Source organism: Poecilia formosa, unplaced genomic scaffold (assembly GCF_000485575.1).
Source record: "Poecilia formosa unplaced genomic scaffold, Poecilia_formosa-5.1.2 Scaffold246, whole genome shotgun sequence".
NCBI lineage: Eukaryota > Metazoa > Chordata > Actinopteri > Cyprinodontiformes > Poeciliidae > Poecilia > Poecilia formosa.
In genome coordinates this window covers 371,168-392,034 of record NW_006800185.1, presented here as the reverse complement: position 1 = coordinate 392,034, position 20,867 = coordinate 371,168, and the positions used below count along the sequence as shown (strand labels likewise).

The 20,867-nt window shown below is 37.6% G+C and overlaps 1 protein-coding gene across 1 annotated transcript in view; it reads left to right on the top strand.

Annotated features, from left to right (window-relative positions):
• cd82b (CD82 molecule b) overlaps nucleotides 1–20,867 on the top strand; it is a 32,953-nt gene that overhangs the window by 279 nt on the left and 11,807 nt on the right. Inside the window, exons 2-3 of the mRNA XM_007569800.2 lie at nucleotides 11,829–11,932; nucleotides 14,497–14,569. Of these exons, the coding sequence (XP_007569862.1) occupies nucleotides 11,870–11,932; nucleotides 14,497–14,569 (136 nt within the window). The 5' untranslated portion in view covers nucleotides 11,829–11,869. The remainder of the gene's footprint in view (nucleotides 1–11,828; nucleotides 11,933–14,496; nucleotides 14,570–20,867) is intronic.

Below are 20,867 nucleotides of genomic sequence, written 5' to 3'. Positions count from 1 at the left end.
CCTATAAATGAAATGAATAAAACTTGAACCATCGTTAAGACTTTCCGAGTAGACTTTATCTTTGTGTGGTTTGAAAATATCCCGTTTTTCCGAGAGATCCGTCTCACTGGAACAGTTGCATCTGTTTCAAAGTAGTGCAAAATCTGCATTTCATTACACATTTATTATTAAATCTATCCTACACAATGTTTGATGTTTAGAATTTGTGAAGTTTATGATGTTATTACGGGATAAACAGGATTCTTCGGTTGAGTTTCATTGCTTGAATACTGAAAATAAGCAGCAGTCAGTTGTCAGATGACTGCGTGAGTTTGGGACTTTTTGCTCAAGTTGGTTGCTAAATGTTGTGGGCAGTGGCGTAACTCTGAAATCTGGGGACTGTGGGTATCCTGTCCTGGTGCCCGTTAGGAAGTTTTTCTTTTTTTCCAAGTTTGGCCACACGCAGCACGTAGACACTAGTTAAAATAAACAACCAAAGTTTATGGTGTTTTTAGCAAAATAGGAAAATATAATAATATTATATATATATAGTAAAATAATAATATAATCAGGTTACTTTTACTAAAATAAAATAAAAATTACACATTCCAACTGCAGCTGACAAAAATAAAGTTAAACAGACTCTAAACTCTAAATAAGGACGCAAAATAAGCTAGTATTGGCTAATATTGGTACCATTAGCTCAATTGTGCATTTGATAAAAGAAATACAGCTGGATCACCGTTATAGTTCTACAAAGCGTAACATATTCATTTAATTATATTAGTTAAAATAATACTTGCTATAAAATTTTATCTGTTTTAACAATATAATGAATAATTGTCAATATAGTTTGAAGATTTTAATCCAATAGAAAGTCATGTATTGGACTCACTGGTCAGTAGTGCGCCCTCTGGTGGACACATCACGGACAAGAGAAGACTTTTTAAAATAATCTCATATTTTATGAAATTAACTAGTTATTATATTGTACAAGATTATATCCCAATGTTTTCCAGGAAAACACATGGGATATTTAGCACATGTGCAAATGAGCTAACAGCTTGTGGAGTAACAGGGCTAGCAGCTAGCTTAAAATAGCAACGTCTTCATTGGAGTGGAGTTGGTTTAGTTTTCACCAGATATTTAAAAAAAAACATTTTCTTTATTGTATGCAAAGAAAAAGAGTTGTAGCATTTTTCAGGTAGCCAGGGAATACTGTTTTTTTTATGCTCTTCATAATAAGGTTAGCATTTTAAAACCATAATCTGTGAAAACTTGTATAGTCTACTGGTAAGTATCCTGTTTATACCTACTCATTTAAAAGAAATATAAAAATATATAATTTATTTCAATTGAATTTCATGAAAAACACCACAGTAAACATCGTTACATGTTCAAAACAAAGCAGCTGTTGAAAGCAGGTTTTCCAGCCACATGCTAATTTGCTAACCTGGTCTTCGGTTGGACGTTTTTGAAAAGCCAGCAAAATTAAAAAGAAAGTTTCCTGTCAAAACACACACACACACACACACACACACACACACACACATTGCAACTATTAACAAGAAATATTAAATGCATATTGGAGAAAACCAATTCTCCACAACAAAGTAGGTTGGTTCACATCAGTATTTCCCTAAAAATGGACAAATACAGTCACTCATAAGAATATGTGTAAATTCTGGTGGTGAAGGAATAAACTATGGTTTTCTGGACCCCCAGTGCACCAGTGAAACGTTCCCAGTGCTATACCTCCATTAAACCAGTTTGAACCATTTAAATATGGATGCTTGCTTTAATGTTGGCACCAGATTCTGATCCAACCGTTTGAATATTTCAGCTGAAATTAATTGTTTTCAGGTTTGATGAGTGAATTCGCTTCAGTTTTTTCTGTTTATCTGACAGAAGTGGCACCTGCTAACCTTAAAGGGATTTTTTTTTTTTTTTTTTTTTTTTTAATGACTCGGTTACATCAATGTAGCGTTTCGTCCGTTCAGCTGCTGCTCGTTGCATAATTAGGTTTCTATGTTACAGATCATTATCTGTATTCATATTAGTTTCTGAAATACTCCAACCAGCACGTCTTGTGTAATACTAACAGTTGGTTACATTTACTCAATTACTTTTACTTTAGTCATTTTATTGTGAAGTATTTCTTACTTTAGTAAAATTTCTGGATTTTCTACCCACTGAATGAAAATCAAATGTATTTTAACCAAAAATTCACCAGACACAGACACACACCTGCAGTTTTTGTTAAAGTTTCATAAGTTGTTTTTTTTTGTTGAAGGAAACTGATTTGGAAACTTTTTCTTTTTTATGATTTTGTTATTCTGTTTGTTACTCTTATTTTCATCCTTAAAATACCTAAATTTCCACTTAACTTTATATTTTTGTCTGTCTGATTGTGTAATTTTTAAATATTAAATTATTGACAATTTGATCAGTTACTCAGTAATTGAGTGGACTTCTTACCAAATACTTTTTAAAATCTTACCTGAGTAATTTCTTGGACGGTTGCTCTTCATTTTACTTGAGTAAAAATATTTTGAAGTTGTAATACTGCAGGTTTAATACCACGACACTAAAAACACAAACAAAACTTTAACCACCTAAATTTATTACCCCATTTTCAAGAAATTATCTCAGAGATTTTAGCTTTTCTGTGTTTATTAACCTCCATAATAAAATAAATAAGTTGATATACAATAATTTGTTTACTGGTTTAAAACTGTATAAAATGGAAGGAAGAAGCAAATAAATGAAAAAGACAAATTGACTCAATTTAATTCTAAATACAAAATATCACTTTGATTAATTTAGTACATATGTGGAAATTTGCTGAATAAATAAAAAGCACATCTGTGATGTATTAAGCCACAGGTGTCAAACTCGAGGCGTGTGGGCCAAATCCGGCCCGCCATATCTGTTTATGTTCCGTCTAGATTGTAGACTAAACACTATGTCTGCTTAAATATTATGTTTTCAATCAAATCAATGCAGTTTTTATATGTTTATTGCCAAATTGTAACAATTAATTCCTCCAGTTTCTTCAGAATTATCATGGAAATTTACACAAAATCAACAAATTGCACTAATAATTGGGAGTTTATTGCAGATTTTCTCAAATATTGTCAAAAACTTTCTTACTTCTACTAAACAGCTGCCTCAGCTTTAAGTGTTGTCAGATTAAAGTCCATGATCTACACAGCGAGTAAAAAAAAGTCACATTTACTGTCATAAATAACCATAAATATCGTAAATATTTCCAAATTAGTACCACAAACACTTTGATTTTTTATTGGAAAAATCACAAAAAGAATCACGAAACCCTGGAGGGACTGAAAGGATGTTCAATAACATTATTTGATTTTAGAAAATTACTGATATTTTAACAGTTTGGTGAACAGATTTTATCAATACATTCTGGCGCCGCCGGCCCTTTAAGAGCACAGATGATCTTGATTTGGCCCAAAACGAAAATGAGTTTGTCACCGCTGAATTAAACAAAAAATAGTTCATAAGATTTAGAATTGAGTGCTGAAATTGCAAAATTTGCAATGATTTTCAAGCTCTACTTTTAAGTGCCAGACATACAGTAACATTACATGAAGCCGCTGCTGTTCGATCTGTAATCTCAGCCATTTAAACCATTAATAATGTAACATTTCTAACTCCATCACATTATAAAATATCTTTCTTTGGTTTTGTTGCTGTCAGACGTTCAGTCAGCTGCTCCCTGACCTCCGCAGGGTCGTTTTCTGAATCGTGTCGTCTCGTCGCTGCTGCAGTTCAAAAGGCTTTTTCAAATAAACAATCGACATGTTTCAGAGAAGGGAGGCGTCTCATAAACACAGATTAGAAAGCCGTGTTTTAATTTGGGCTTTGGTTGATCCTTCCCACATTTAACAGCGCTGCCAGCTAATGACAGGCCGGCGCTCCAAACTGGGACGACACAGTCAGCAAAAGTCTGAATTGTTCAGCTCTTACAGGATATTTAAAATGGTTTCAATGTGTTTTGTTAGATTGGAGAACATGAATGGTATCTTTTTGTTTTTAAACTGAAAGAGCGAAAGCAGCACTCCTTATATGTAGCTTCCTGTTACCTCACTGCTCTTATGAGCAATAATCTGCTGTAGGTTCTAGTTGTTGGCACAGATGCTTAATAATCTCCACAGAAAGAGGGAAGCCACCTGAAGGGGTTTCACACGTTTCTGTCACAGCGTCGTCATAGCGATGCTAAACAGGAAAGCCCCTCCTCATCCCCCAAAACTTATCCCGAAACTTTCAGAGACGTGAAGATGCGTAATCGCAGCATCACACTGTAAAACATTTGGTTAAACTTGAAAATGAAAGTCCACCTGCTGCCTTGAAAATGCAATTTAAGTCGCAGGAAAATAGTTTTGGTTTCAACTCAGAAATTAAAGTTCATGAAGTTGATTTGACAACAAGAGACAAGTTGTCTAAACTTTGTTTTTTAGCTTCATTCATCTTTAATTGTGAGTTTTAACTTAATGCTGCAATTTAAACCAAATAATTATTTAACAAAACTATCCTCACCTGGTTAAAGAGCCACATTTCTCTACTATTTTACTCACAATATCAAGTTAAAATAAATACTGATTTTACTTTAGAATAAGTTAAATTCTTGTTTGAACTAAATTTCTGATCTGATGATGAATTTTATTAAACATCCCAATGAATTCAGCTCAGAAACATTTAGTGAGATCAGGACATTATCCTCAAGCTTTGCTGACTGAGAATTGCATTAAAATGAACATTTGCCTTAATAAAACACCAGAGTCAGATCAACGTAACGCACTTCCATCTCAGGAGACAGAAACATGCCGCTAAGCATTCTGGGAAATAGCTCCCACTCCTGTCTTTCTCTTCTTTCAGTTTTTTAAGTGCAAACCTAAAAACTCAGTTTATTCAACTCTTGGAGGTTTGACTAAATTAATAAAAAGTTAACACGACTTCACAAACTCACATTTAGGTTCAAAATCTAAAACTCGATACATTTATTTGACTTAAAGAGTAAAAGATTGTAGACACAGCACAAATGTTTTACAGTGCACATTAAGCTAAATGTACAACAAAAACTGCGGCTCCTTTGTGTAGGAGATTAAACAGCGTCATTGCAGATGTTTAGACTCTGGAGGAGCTTTAAAGAATAATGCCAGCATGAAGCAGTGGAGAGACGTTGCATCTGTTTTAGCATTTAGCTTCTTTCCCTGCAGGACATCGCAGACTTTTCCTCTGATAGGCTCAGAACCAGCTATCTTCCTGTTTCAGCTAAGCTACATGTGTCAAACTCGAGGCCCGGGGACCAAATCTGGTCCCCCGTAGGTTTTTATGTGGCCCACTAAACTCGAAATTACATCAGTTAGTTCCTCCAGTTCTTCACAAATTCACACATCAGCAGATTGCCACATTTTTTCTGATTTTACAGAAATTTTTTCTCAAAATTGGCCCTAAATCTTTGGGTTTAAGTGACTGCTGCCTCAGCCGTACTTCATGTCAAGTTATAGTCTGTAATCGATACGATTAACAAAAGGTCACATTTAACATCATAGATTAGCACAAAATGTGTAAAAACTCATTCCAACCATTTCTAAATTAGCACCACAAAATCAGTTATTTTTATTGCAAAAAAATAAAAAATCCTGGATGGAAAAGATGTTCGATATCATTTTACTCTAAGAAACACTTATTGAATGCTAAAACAAACAGCTATTTATTGATATTTTATCAGTTTAATGGGTTTTATCGGTACATTCCCTTTAAGAACATTCAGATTTTTGATTTGGTCCAATATGAAAATGAGTTTGACACCGCTGAGCTAAGCAGTTGTTCTGTTGTTATTCCCCAAACTGTTTCTGGGCAGTAACTTTTTAAAGTGAACTGCAGCACAGATCTTATGTTGCAGAGGGAAAATCATGTCAGTAAGGTCAGAGAGCCTGGAAAGTTCTGGTAACTGGTCCAGATTCTTTTCACTCTGAATAACTTCGGTGCTCCACGCAGCGTATAAAGATAGACTTCCCCACAGCCTTTTAATTTCAGCTGCCTTGTACAGTATTTGTTATGCAAGTTATAATAAGACTGGTGTTTTTAGTTCTGCTTTCAGTTTCTAGTCAGATGGCTTTTCCTTCATGGAGGCTCGTTTTGAGAGTCATTTTTAAAAAAATCACTGCATTAACGAGACTCAAATTAGATTTTCATAATGAATTTCTAATTGTTGTAGAATAATGCCATAAAATGCATTAGAAATGACATTTTTATGTTAATTAAAATTAAGATTTCATAAACCTCTAACTCTTAAACTTTCTTTATTGATTATCTAGTTCTGGTTTTCATCAATCAAAGAGTCAACAGGTGCTCAAATGCTGTTGAATTGTAAATGAAGAAGAAAAACAGAAGCTGTGACGTTGAGTTAAAATGCAGAAGAAGAGTTACTGCCCTCTAAATACACAGTGCAAGCTCAGTTTTCTGACCAGAGTGTGCAGATGGGTAGAAATGCTAGAAATACTGCAGCGTTGATGGGCGAATAAATGGAAAATACCCACATTTAGAGTCAAAAAATATGCTGCTATGGTTCTTTGATATACGATTTTTGGCAGGAATGTATTGCCATACAGAGAACGACACATGAATGCTTGTTCATTTCTGCCAGCTTAACAGGGCAACTCAAAAACTACCTCATTTCTTTCTTTAAAATAACTGGGTGTAGGTGAAGCTACAAAATAGATGGTAGCTTTAGCATTATTAGCAGCTAATATGTAGCCTAACAAGATTCTCACATCTATATCTTGTATGTCGAAAAATGTTGCCACACAAACACTTCTTCATTGGTTTTTGTAATCCAGGGGTTTTTCTTTGTGAGCCCAATCACAAGAAGATTGGTCAACATAGTCAACATAACGAGACAACTCAAGAACTAATTCCTTCCTCCCTTCAAAATAAGAGTTTCAAACAAGGACACGAAATGTCGTGTTCTACCGCTCACCTGCAGCGTTGATGGGAGAATAAACAGAAATTCCCACAGTGAGAGCCATGTGCTCTCAGTCAAAAATATGCTGCTATGATGGCCTTATACAAGGTTTGTGGCAGGAATGTAACACCATACGGAGAACCCGACATGAAAATCTTTGTTCATTTCTGTCAGCTTAACAGGGCAACTCAAAAACCATTTCCTTTCTTATTTCAAAATAAGAGTCTCATCCATACAATAGGATATGAAATAGATGCTAGCTTTAGCGTTGTTAGCAGCTAGCATGTAGCCTCACAGGATTCTGCCTCATTGTTTGTATTTTTTTTTACAGCTGAGGGATTTTAGTCGGCCTGATCAGAAGCAGATTGGCAAACAATGTCAAGTAATAATGCAAGAATTCCCTTCAAAATAAGATCCAAAATGCTAACTTTAGCAGCTAAAGATGAGCCAGTTGCATCATTTTCAGAGAGCCTTAAATCATAAACAATTTAAGTGGCAGAAGGCTCTTCAAAACGTTTCTATCCAAACTTTAGTCGCCATCGTGACAGTCTTTATTTGTCGCCAGAGCAGGATCTGAAGCTCAGAATATTCACATTCATATCCGGGATTCATAACAACAGCAGAGACTTGAAGACAAAGCCGCATGCTGAATGAGTCGGCGCTTTATGGGGCTTTATTACGGAGAGATCTCGTTACTCCCTCGCTAGTTCGTTTCAGCCAATATCAGAGGAAACTGCAAAACAGCTGCAGGGAGCGAATATGCAAGTCGAAGCAAAACTTTGCTCTTTTTTCAGATGTGGGAAACGGTTTTACTTTTAAACTCACTTTACTGTTTGGCTTCTTCTTGTCACTTGGGATGAAAATGGAAACTAAAAAAAAGTTTGTTGAACTAATTCCAGAGTGTCGCCACTTTAAGCCTTACTTGCAACCATTTTGGTGATCATCTAATTTCCTGGAAGAGGAAAATGCAACAGAGATGTTGCTTAGAGCTGAAGTGACGTGAGCAGAGCTCGGTCAGCAGACGGTATCATAACTGAGCCTTTTTTAATCCGCATTGCTGCTAAACATCGAGACAACAATCTCCTTTGAGGATTAGCTGCTTTGCTGCTGAGTGCTTTGGGGTTTGGACTCGTTTCAGTTTTGTAAACAGGAAGCTCTCTTCGTATTTTCTGGCCAATAGGTCAATAAAGTGACCTACTGGAGAGTTTGAGAGACATTAATGCAGCTGTGCTGGAAAATATGTGAACATGGAGTCACACGTTGCTTTTATTTTACATTTTATCAAATTAGGGTCAAAATTACAGTAAATTTTATAGGAGATGAAATTAGCTAATATTTTTTAAAGGGCAATTTTGTTTTAATATATATACTTTTTGGTTGTGATGTTTTACTTTGGATATTTAAAAACATCGTCTTGTTGGTAAACGTTCATTCACAGAAAACAGAATGAATGCTGTACGTATAATGATACGGGTGTTCATTTATTTTTACAAATATAAACGTTAGGCTCACTTTTGTGCTCCTCTGTTCCAGACAGAATTTTTTCAGAAAGATTTTCTCCCATAATTTCACTGCATTAAGACCCGTTTTCTGTCCCTGCTGAGGAAACATCATCCCCACAGCATGATGCTGCCACCACTGTGCTTGCCATTTGGAGGTTGTGTATCCAGACTGATGCATTTCCAAACACACTTGGTGGAAAATGTGTCACTTTGGTCTTTTTTTAACACGTTTTCCGTGTCCTGGGATGATGAGTCGACAGAGATGCTCAACGCTGAGGATGTTTTATGGTGAAGCGACTCTTTAAATCTCAGCATGACTTCGTCTTTCAACTGCTCTCTTCTGGTCCTTAATGGTGCTGTTTGTTTACTGACGTTCTCTAACAAACCTTTATAGGACAGCTGGATTTATGCAGATTAAATGGATTCTCTTTCTAATTTTGTGTCTCTGAAGGCAGGAATAATTGGATGTTTTTTTGTAAACTAACAAAATGATAAAAAGTTGAAGGGGTGTGAATATGTGATGATACGAAGCTGCAAAATGGCTGTGCCGACATCTGAAAAAATAAAATAAAAACCTGACGCTAGGCATTTTTGTTTTCTTGTGAAAATTAATTCTTCGGAGCGCTGCATCTGAAGTGCGCAGAGGAGCGTTATCGCAGATCCTTCCTCCCATTAGTTCTACGACTTTGTAATCATCACTGCTCACAAAAGCTCAGTGTTTTCACAGCTGCACAGTTTCAAATAACAGCCATGTTGTTTTCACTTCTTGTAAATACGTTTCAGCAATGAGGTGTTTCAAAGTTCTTTACGTAATGAAAATGCAAAGTCATAGAAAACACAGTCAATAACATTACATATAAAATTATTGACTAATGTTTTATTGATTATGATTCAAAAGCAACCGCAACCAGCTGGGTTTTTAGTCTGGATTTAAAGGAACTCAGTGTTTCGGCTGTTTTACAGTTTTCCGGAAGTTTGTTGCAGATTTGTGGTGCATAGAAGCTGAATGCTGCTTCTCCTCTGGTTCTGGGGATGCAGAGCAGAACCAGAACCAGAGGAGTCTGGATGGTTGCTATGACAACAGCAGCAGATCTTTAATGTATTGTGGTGCTAAACCGTTCAGTGATTTATAAACTAACTACAGGATTTTAAAGTCTGTTCTCTGAGCTGCAGGGAGCCAGTGGAAGGACTGTAGAACCGGGTGATGTGCTCTAACTTCCTGGTTTTAGTCAGAACTCCAGCAGCAGCGTCTGGATCCGGCTGGTTTTTAGGCAGACCTGTGAAGACGCTGTTGCAGTGATCAATGCAACTAAAGATAAATGCATGGATGAGTTTCTCCAGATTGTGCTGAGACATAAGTCCTCTGATCCTGGAGATGTTCTTCAGGTGATAGAAGGCCGACTTTCTAACCGTCTTTATGTGGCTCTGAAGGTTCAGGTTCAGCCTGACCTCCTGTAGTAACTGAAGCTGTGGGTCGACTCTACATCGTTCCCCTTTTGGTCCAAATATAATAGCTTCAGTTTCGCTTGTGTTTGGCTGGAGAAAGTTTTGACACATTGATCTGTTCTCAGCATCTGTCCAGTGATTGGGTGAATTCTGAGTCACCTGGTGACATCGTAATGTAGGTCACTTATTCTCATTTTTATAATTTTTTTACGCTTATTTTTGTTTTGCTGCTGTTACACCTGAGTTTCGCCACTGTGGAGCATCTGTCTGTGGTTTAATCGATGACTATCTCTAACAGTATCAAAAACACCATGTGACTCTGACCAAACAGGATGGATTTACGTGTCGAAGAAGGATGTTTGTTTTCACTTCCTGCTTTTTTACAGATGTGAGGTTTTGATCCGACAGTGGTGTCAAGTTTGTCAAATGGCATCCATTTATTCTCATATTAACCTCCAGGAAGCTTCTGTTGAATCCTTTTAACAAAATATTTTGAATTTTTGTTGATATCGATGCATTTATTGAGTTTGAAATGGTGTACTCTGCTCTTTAAAAGGACTTAATGACACAGAGTCCAAACTAGAGATTTTGAGTAGAAGTGGAGGGGGAGACGGAAGCAGCTTGTAATCTGATCCGCAGGGAGGGAGTCGTCTTTTTGGGATATTTTCAGACTCCTCAAATAACCACAATGGCCGGGTGTATTTTTGCTCCTTCCAGTGCAGAATAACATCTTGTAGCGGGTACATTTTCTTTGGGTTTAGTGAAGTTCAGGCTGAATGTTGCTGGCTTGATGGGTTTTATTGAAGTATACTCTGTGCTGAGTTGGTTTTCTTTTCAGATATGATAGAAATACCAAAGTTTAAGTCAGATCAGATTTACATCTGGTTTCTGTTTATATGTTTCCGATGACACCAGATAGTCATTGAAAGCGGCTCCGTTTAAAAATAGCCCATAAAACAATGTTTGCAACCGGGACTGTTGTTGCTAGAAAACACAGCGGTGAATCTGTTTCCCCACCTTCATGCAGACTGAAACCAAATGCTCTGCCAGACCAACACTTCAGAGAAACTTTGCTTCCTTTTTGTATGAAATTTGCTGCTCAAATGGCCACTTTTCACCTTCTGAGGTTAAAAGTGGTTTGCTGATATAAATGAGAGGAGGGTTAGCGGTTTAAGAAGCTGTTGTGAATGAATTCAGTCTTAAAGAGTCTCAGAATTTTAGTTGACTATTTTCCAGGCCAAGATATGGGAAAAAATACAACGGAGCATGGAAATCTGTTTTATTTTCCAGGTTTATAACAAATCACGGTTTGGTTTTCAACATCTTATCCTTCAACATTTTGAAGTTTTGACTTAGTGACTGAATGGACACATTATTCACTAATTATTTTTACTTTCGATAACTTAAAAATCAGGTTGAGTTCAACCTGTGGTCTTTAAAGTGAGTGTGGTAAAACTTCAGGAAGTTTTGTTATTTTATTAATTTTTTATATATTTTATTAGATTTTTTTTTCCAATAATTAAAAAAGACAATAAAATTACCACATTTTATTTTAACAATCCTTTTCTTCTTTTTTTAATGGAATATTTTAAACCTTAAATCCACCAGTTAGAGTTTGAAACGCAGCCGGAGTCCAAGCTCCAAGATGTACCACATATTAAGACGTTTTATGATTTCTAAAACCTACAAATCGGACCGCTGTTTAACCGGAATAATGGTGAATATTTTCTTATTAAATGGAAATCTAGAAATTTTAGCCCAGGAAAGTATGAAATTTTGAAAACCCATGAATGATTGTAATGTTTAATCTGTGTTTAATGAGAAATCCAGCTGTGCAGATTTTCCCTACAATCTGCTCAGACGTTTTCCAACTGAGATGAGACTAAATGGACGTTTTTATGTTTCAGGCTCACAACTCTCTGCAAAGTAGCTCGGCCCAATCACAGCCATGTCGAAAGGATGCATCACAGTCACCAAGTACTTCTTATTCCTCTTCAACCTCCTCTTTTTTGTAAGTAATGCCATTTTTTCTTTATCAGTTCATTAGTTCTCACTTCCTCACCAGCAGCTGTGTTTAATTAAAAAAGCAGAGCAACATTTTTCTCCACTGTTTTTGCAATCAGAAGTCAGAATTTCCCAGTTGGAAAACTAAGATGGAATCAGTGCAACATCTGCACAAATAAAACTCTGGAAAAAACTGTGCACTGCAAAACCACCAAATCTTACCAAGTGTTTTTGGTGTTAAAAATGATTGGTGTTAAAATAACCATCATTGTTGAAATAACACTTAAAGAATTAACACCAATTCTGAAAATTACCAAATAGAAAGTTAAATAGTGTTATTTGATTATTTGGAACTGAAAATAGCTAACTTTGAGTCTTCTTCTTCTTCCCTTTATGTGTTGTTGCCAATGTGACCAAGTAGCACTTTGGTATTTTGGGTTCACTGATCAGAAAAAAGATTGGATTGTTGAGTTTCAGGATCAGCTAAGAGGAAAACCTTCAGGTTAAAATCACCAGCTAGCTTCTCTGTGTTAGCTGGGAAGTTAGCTAACAGCGCCACTAGCTAACTTCAGTACTGGACAGTAAAACCATTACTGCTGCCTCACAGCTAACCTGGAAAACCATGTAATCTTTAGAGATGTTTGCTGCCTTCAGCTTTTTATTTGAATAGTTATCTCTATTCAAATACTAGATACTGTGTAAGGAAATGAGGAAAGAGACTTTACAGAGTAACTGTAAGGTCTGAGTAACAGCAGATGGTTCCAGTTTGCTTCCTCCTCTCTTCCATTAAAGTCCAGTTCTGGCTTCCAACACTGACTCTGCGAGGCTGTCCAGACCTTTCCAATGAGTCTGCATCTATAAACCTGACACAGGCCTTTTGAAGTCAACTGGGGTCTAATAGGAAGCGTGTGTGTCTGTGTCAAGTGTTTGTCCATGTGGACAAATTATGCACGGCGAGGCCAGGGGAGCCAGGAAGTGGTGGGCTAATGATGGCTGCCGGTGCTCTGCAGCCTCTTTAAGAGATCAGCTCCTAAGCAGGGCACTAATTACTGCTGTGGGGCTGCAGAGGGGGCAGCAATACAAGCAGGAAGCTGGAGAATCAACAGAGCCTCTTGTTGAGGAGTGTGGTCCCCAAGACAGAAACCTGCAACCCCCAAACAGAGGCTCACCGTCAGAGCTTCACAAACTCAGTCAGTAAAAATTTGAGGGAGTGAAATAATCATAAACCAACATTACTGAATTTGTTGCCGAATGCTGGGTGTTAATCGTGAGAAAATGTGGAAGAGGCATTTTCTTCATTGCTGCTACGACAGAAAGACAGAAACTAAGATTTAATGACTTCCAGATGTGAAAATAACAAAGTGAAAGGAAACTCTCCCATGTTTTCAGGCATACCAACTGTTTTGTTCTCATATGACACAAAAATGCACCGAGCCACTTTTATCACTTCCGATGCCGATATCTGAGGTTTACCGATACAGAAGAACAGCGCTGAACTGGCTTAAAACGTTTCTATTTCTTAAAAGACATAAATGTACAGAATCATAAATTCATTCGATAACTCTGCACTAATACAGCACACTTAAAAACACCAATAACTTCACAAGCAGGGTCAGACATGTGAAAACAACTTTAATTTGTTCAACAGCCAATGTAAAATAAATGATAAAAAAACAGAAACTGACTAAAACAATATGTTGGTCAAATATGTAAAAATAAACTCCAATAAATCTTCTTTCAAATGGTTCAGAGTGCAATTAGCGATTCTAAATATATTGTAAAATAAATTATAAAGCATAGAATTAGACAAAACACTGCAAAAAACATAAACTATTAGTTTCTAGTTGGTTTAGTTTCTTGTTTAAATATCTTAGCACATTTGGAATAAGACAAAGTAACTTAAAAGTAATCAATATGTTAGCAAAATATTTGGAGCTTTTCTAAATATCATGATCTTGTATTGCTATCAGTTAGCCTTGCTAGCATCACCAAAACAGCATTCTCCATGTGTAATGCTAGCTGTGCTGATTGCTAATATAACTTTCTATTATGCAAATAAGATCAAAATTATTCAGATATTGTAGATTTTTGCCTTAACTTTGAGATTTGCAAATGACAAAACTCAGAAGAATAACATAGAAAAGCTAGATTACCTCACTATCAACGGGCACTTTGCCGTTACCTAGCAACCCTAGCCAAGCTCCGGACGTCGCCGAGCAACCAAGTAATAATTCCACGAGCAGATTATATCACTTATAACAATACTTGGTTAAGATTTTGTGTTTTTGCAGTGTATAAAGTGAAATAATCTGCCAATGGAACTAGCCATTTTTCATCAATATTATTGTTTTATTACTTAAAACAAGTCTCTACATCTTGCTTAAAAGGTACTTTTAAGTTAGTTTTATAAGATACTTGGTAAGATTTTGTGTTTTTGCAGTGAATAGATATGTCTTTTTATGGATCTGACATATTGTCACCAATACCTGATCTATTATTTTTATCAATATTAATAGAGATATTAATATTGGATTGGTGAATCTCTAATATTTCCAGTTTCTTCTTTCGCAGATCTTCGGAGCGTTGATCATGGGCTTTGGACTGTGGATACTCTTCGATAAGGAAAGCTTCATAGCCGTGCTACGTAAGTGCCGACACACTTAGACGCTCCTGCAGATATTTTAATATCCAGTTTCTTTCTTAACCAGAGGGGTTTTAAAATGTTAAACACTGAAACAGAAACTGGAAAATGTGGGAAACCCCAAAGGTCTGTGTTCAGAGTCTGCGTTTTATGGAGTTCCCATGGGAATCGTTTCCATGGAAACTCAACGTTGTTTTAAAAAAAATGACTCACAGATAAAACGAATAAAGGCTGCAGACGCACGAACATTCACATCTGTGCGCCGCAAGTTTCCCAGTGGGTGAGGCGTCTCTGAAGGTTTCACCTCAGGTTGGAAAATCTGACTTTTACTTCCTCGTTTCCTCCACTGAGTTCTTCAGTCTGCCCACTCAGCAGGGGGGCTCAGATGGAAATTCCCTCTGCAACACATCATAACACTTTTACTGTTTGTGTCAGTATCTTCAGATAACCATGTGCAACTCTACATTGTCCCCGTTTTTAAATGCGCAGAGCTTTTTTCAGGCAGGCAGCGTAATTAAACCCAGCTCCAGAGTCTGTGACAGAGAAATGGAAAATGCTTGTTTCCAAAAGCTGTCCGTGTTTTCAACACACATGGAGCGAATCCAGCAGCAGAGGAGCTTTCGCTCTCTTCCCCCTGAAGAGTTTAGTAATTTATTGCTGGGCTGTTTGGTGAGTGTGAGTTTATATAGCGCTGCTTAGTTTGGGACTTTAACCCTTTATTAGCCCTTAGTTAGCCCTTTTTTAACCTTATTAACCTTTTGTTAGCCTTTTATTAACCCTTAGTTAACCCTTTATTAACCCTTAGTTAGCCCTTTATTAACCCTTAGTTAGCCCTTTATTAACCCTTAGTTAGCCCTTTATTAACCCTTAGTTAGCCCTTTATTAACCCTTAGTTGGCCCTTTATTAACCATGTGTTTACCCTTTGTTAAACATCCATTAACACTTTGTTAATGCTTTGCTAACACTTTATTAACCCTTTATTAACCCAGCTGAGATGGGAATCAACCAGAAACCAAATGAGGAAAGTTAATCACTTTAATAGGATGACAAGATTTACTTCTATCATCCATCCATCCATCCATACATCCATACATTCATTCATTCATTTATTTTTTCTTTGCTTTGTAATTGCTGGTTTCTTTCCATCCTTCCCTCCCATTTTTCTCTTTCTTATTTTCGTTTCCTTCTTTCTTTTTCCTTTCCTTCCATCCCTCATTTTTCTTTCTGTTCATCCATCTGCTTTTTTTCTTTCTTTTTTGTTTCCTACTTTCTTTCCATCCATCTTTCTGTCATTGTTCCTTTTTTCTTTTGTTTTTCTTCTTTTCCTCTTTATTCTGTTAACTTTCTTTCTATCCTTCCTTTCATCCATCCATCTGGTTATACTAACTCTGAATGGAAATCATCTGTGTTACTAAGCTCTTTAATGTTGTTAGAGCAGTGAAAGGGTCTTCTAGAGTACATTTATTGTATTTTCAGTCAGTAATTCTCTTGCTATTGTTGTAAAGCATTTCGTGGAAAGGCTAGTGTTTTGACAAAGGTCATGCAGAGCTGATGTTGTCTCCCAGCAGCCATTGTGTTTCCTGACTGACTATTTAAAGCCTTGAGGTCAGAAAGAATGGAAAAATCACACCCAAGATGTTATTGAGCTGAGTGTGCTAATCTTAAGTCAGACCTTTGGAAAAGAAATATCCATCATCCCTCTCTGGGTTAGCTGCGACGTCAGTTTGTCCACAGATTGTGTAGCTCTCTGATGCTGCCTGGATTTTCCTCCTGTGGGAGTTTTAAAGGGGACCCATTATGCAAAATTCACATTTAGTACATTTTTATATTCCCATGTGTGCTCAACTGTTTCTAAAAACAACCCAAGCGCTTAAAAGAAACCACACAGACAGTTTTGGACAATAGGTTCATGCTTTTGGTGTCTGGAAAACAAACCATTTCAAAAACCTCATATTGTTGAGTCACATTCCACGGGCACCGTTACCTAGCAACCCCGGTCTAACCCAACCCGTTACTTAGCAACACAAGCTGAGTTCCAGGACATCCGGTGGCTGGTTTTAGCAGTTCATTAACCCTTTGCAACTCCTTCACTTCATTATTCGAGGCGCCATGATGGACACCGGAAGTGATGTACGGGAGGATTGGAAAGAGCTACTTAAATTGTTTCTCAAAGTTGGTTTTGCCAGTTTATTCATGGCTTCTACTTGTTAGCACCAAGCTAATTTGTCTGTGAACGTAACGCACCTGGTTAGGCTCACAGACGGTGGGAATTATAAAAGTTTGAAACAGATAGCTTAGAAACCGACCCATACCTCCTCCCTCCTGACGTGTTGATCAAATTATCACTTTGCCTGAATTCACATCACGTGGTTTACATCACTATGTCATGAACAGCGCTGTATCTTTTCTCATTAATATTTATAAAATAAAATTACAAGTTTGTATCCTTCTCTGTGCAGCCAACCTCGCAGCATCCTATGACCATTTTTAAAGTGAAATCAACTAAATAAAAGTGATTTTAGGACACCGGGTGTCTGGTTTTGACATTAGATGTTTTGACGTCCATCATGGCGGAGCAGGCAGATTTCTGAAGAGCGTGACACCATGTGCAAAGGGTCAGTACATTGTACAATGGCTGCTGGAAAACACAGGTGTTGTTGACTTACCATCCAGAAACCACTTGCTGCAGTGTTGTTGGTTGTGCAGAAGGATCTACTATTGCTTTTCAAAGATGTACGGTTGTATAGTTGCACGTCTGTTTGCTGCCATTTTCACATGCTAGCCCAAACGTTGAGTTTAAGCAGCAGCTTATTTCGATTTAAAGTAACAAGAGGCCATAAAACAGCTCATTCTGAAAGGAAATCAAAATAGGCAGAACTAAGCAGACTGAAATCTCAATATCTAAGAATGATTTTGTGCAAAAAAATGTAATGAACATGTTTTGTACCCCACCTGTTAATGATTGGTCACCTGTAATGGCCGCCTCTCCAGCAGGTATTTTTGTGCCTGATCCCTCCAGGAGTCAGCCTTAGTTAACTTCACTGGAAATCTTTCCCACTGTGTGGAGGAACAAAAACTGAACTCAGCTCTGTTTATTGACTCTAGATGTTCCCCTCAAACATGTACCACTGCCCGGCCATAAACAGGATCTCTGTGTTTTCAATGTGCTATTCTTTATGATTTTTACCAGCAGAGTCTTCTGCAGCTGACTGACCGACCTCAGGCAGGGAAACTATGTGATATTGTGGTATTTCTTATTCAATGAACAGAACTTCTCTTTTCGCTGTAGGTTTCTACACTGACACAGCGAAGTCGATATTTTCCTCCAGTGCTGGGGTAATATAAGTCTCTGTCAGCGGCGTTTGCCAAAACACTGCTTACCATGTGCTTAAACAGACGTCAGCCTTGGAGAGGAGGAATGTGAACCAGGGCGTGCGCCAAAGTAGAGTTCGTTTAGAGAGACCAGCAGGGAGCCGGGGGCTGAAATCGCTCTTCTTCGGACTGTTTAAACCCAGCATAAACTTAAAACTCAGTGCAGAGCCGGTCTGCTGGTGTTTACTTTTAAAATCTGGTCACAATGTCAACTGTGGTTTCAGACCAGCTGCATGCAAGCTAAATATGTGGCTCTGGTCATGTTCAGGTTGGCAGTATATAAATATCCCTTATTGTGCTGCAGCTGGGGAGTTCAGGACTGAGTGGGAGCTACTGAAACTGGCTGAAAAGTCAACCTAAGTTTTTCCAACTTGAACGGAAACTTCCATAAAAAACACTTTTGTTTAAGCCACGAACAGACTCCTAACCAGTTAGCCTGACACTTAGCTTTGAGCTGCTAGGTAACCTCCACTGTATTTATCTCGCTGTAGCAGGAAAATAGATTTGGTTTATTACCGACGTCACGCAGGAAGTCCCTGTTTGCAGCTGAAAGTAGGCCATGAGAGCAAAACAAACACTTAGAAAGTTCTGTGATCAGATGAGGGTACATATGTGAAAAATAACAATTTGTGACAGAAAACGAACCGTGCATATCGCCCTGAGTATGCCATGAAACATGGTGGTGGAGGCATCATGCTGTGGGGAGGCCAGGAACAGACTTTATAGAAACTGACCTGGAGCAAATTTGGAAGGAAGAAAACCTCAAAATTGGTGGAGCTGAATTCAAATGGAACATTATTTAAATTTTTAGTTGTTAATTTTCTAAATTATGTAAGTCGTCGTTATTGACGACTTCCTGACGTGGTCTGCAGAGATGCACCGATGCAATATTAATATCTGTATTGCTCCCGATATTGAGAAAAATTCTGGATCCGGTCATAAAATTAGTAATTTAGTGCATTAATGTCTGTATTTAAAAAAGAAACGCTTTAAGTCAATTCAGCACCAGGTTTCGTATCAAATACGTAGTAAACCTACGCTCATTTGTATTGGAAGGAAAAAAAATGGAGCGGTCCATCTCTAGCATCAGAGACTTTTCAAAAATTATATTCTTCAACCGCTTCCCACTTCCCTATAGTCCACCACTTCATGCTGGTCTACCACAGAAAATCCTCTTAATGCCACTCAATGTTACGAAGCTGCAGTGTTGTGAATGTTTTTGCAAATGCTCTGTGTTGAGTGCATTAGTTGTTTTGGTTTTACCACAGAGAAATGCAACAAAGCAAGAAGAAGTATCTGGTGCTCTGCAGCTGTCATTCAGCAGCAGATTGACTGAGATGATGCAAGACTTGTTTGAGATTACACAACAAGTAAAACGATAAAAGACTTGCTGATTAGGTCTGAGATTAAGGATTAATCCAGCAGTCAGATGTCTTGTTACATCTTATAAACTGATACATTAGTGCTTTACAGGAAATCGACACATACTAATATGTCACATAGGCTACGTTCACACTGCAGCCTGAAGTGACGCAAATACGATTTTTTGTGAAATTATTTATTTCTTTTTCTTTTTTTGGCTTGGTCGTTCATTTATGCAACTTGTATGTGATCACCAGTGTGAACTGCAAACGACCTAAAAGTTCCCGCATGTGCAGTAGAGGGCGCAACAACGTCACACACTGAGAAGCGTGCTCAGTGTTTTGCCAACCGACGTAAAAAGTAGTAGTGCTGAGTCTTGACGCCCACAATCCAGTCCGGTAGGTGGCGGTAAATGCTCCTGAATGTTTGTTGCGATCCGCCATAATAGAAAAGAAGAAGAAGATATGGTGCTCGGTGTTTACGAAAGTAAACATGGATGCTAACGGCTTACGATAGCTTACGATTTTGAAGTTGTTATCCAACCGGAACCAGCACAGTAACAACTTAATTCTCATTATCGTCCGTAATAGTTGTTGTTTTTCTTCCCGCTTGCTCGTATCAAGACGCAGAATGGTGACGTTTGTCGAGTATCGATGACGTTCAGGTAGGTTGCGCCATAGACATAATATAAGATATAGTATATAATAATATACTATATCTTATATTATGTCTATGGGATGAGCCGTTCAGACTCGGGTCACATTGGAAAAGAACTGATAGTATCATACATCCAAGTAGTCTGTCTGGGTCGCACTCGATGGTCTGATCTGTACATGTCGCATTAAGGCAAAAAATAAAAATAAAAAATCGGAATTGAGGCTGCAGTGCGGCTGCAGCCTTACTCTTTATTAATCTCACTTTACCGCCTCTTCTGACGCTTCCTCTTGAATGTTTTTCTTTCACACCCTAAATCTTTCGTGTAATTATATTGCTAAAGAAACCTAAGGACATATGTTGCTTTGGCAGACTGGTTGTGTTTGGGAAGCGGTGTGTGTGTGTTGGAGATCCTAAATGACATGTTTCAGCTGTGTGTTTCATATACAAGATTCAGAGAGTGCGTCTCCCTTCCTTTGAATGCTACCCTGCAGCCACATAAACGCTTAGCATATGTTCACCCGAGTGTGTTCAGTCTTAAATTACACCCAGACCGCCACAACATGAGCTGCTGCGGTAGCCCGTGTAAAGTCAGCACTTCTTTGGTGTAGCATCATATGACATGTTTTTAAAGCTTTTTCTTCACTGTTTTACATTTACAACATTTGAAGAAGTTTGTGTCTGTTTGAGGATTTTCCTGTTTTGATGTACATAAAAGCTGGAACATGATAGGATAATATCCTGGAGCAAGACAGATGGCTTATTTGCCTTTCAGATGAGAATACAGTCTGCATCCTGTGATAACAAGTAGGCAAGCTAACACAGAAACACTGAGGAGATTATTTTTTATCTTTCTACACTGCAAAAACACAAAATCTTACCAAGTAAATTTGGTGTAGTTTATTTATTTTT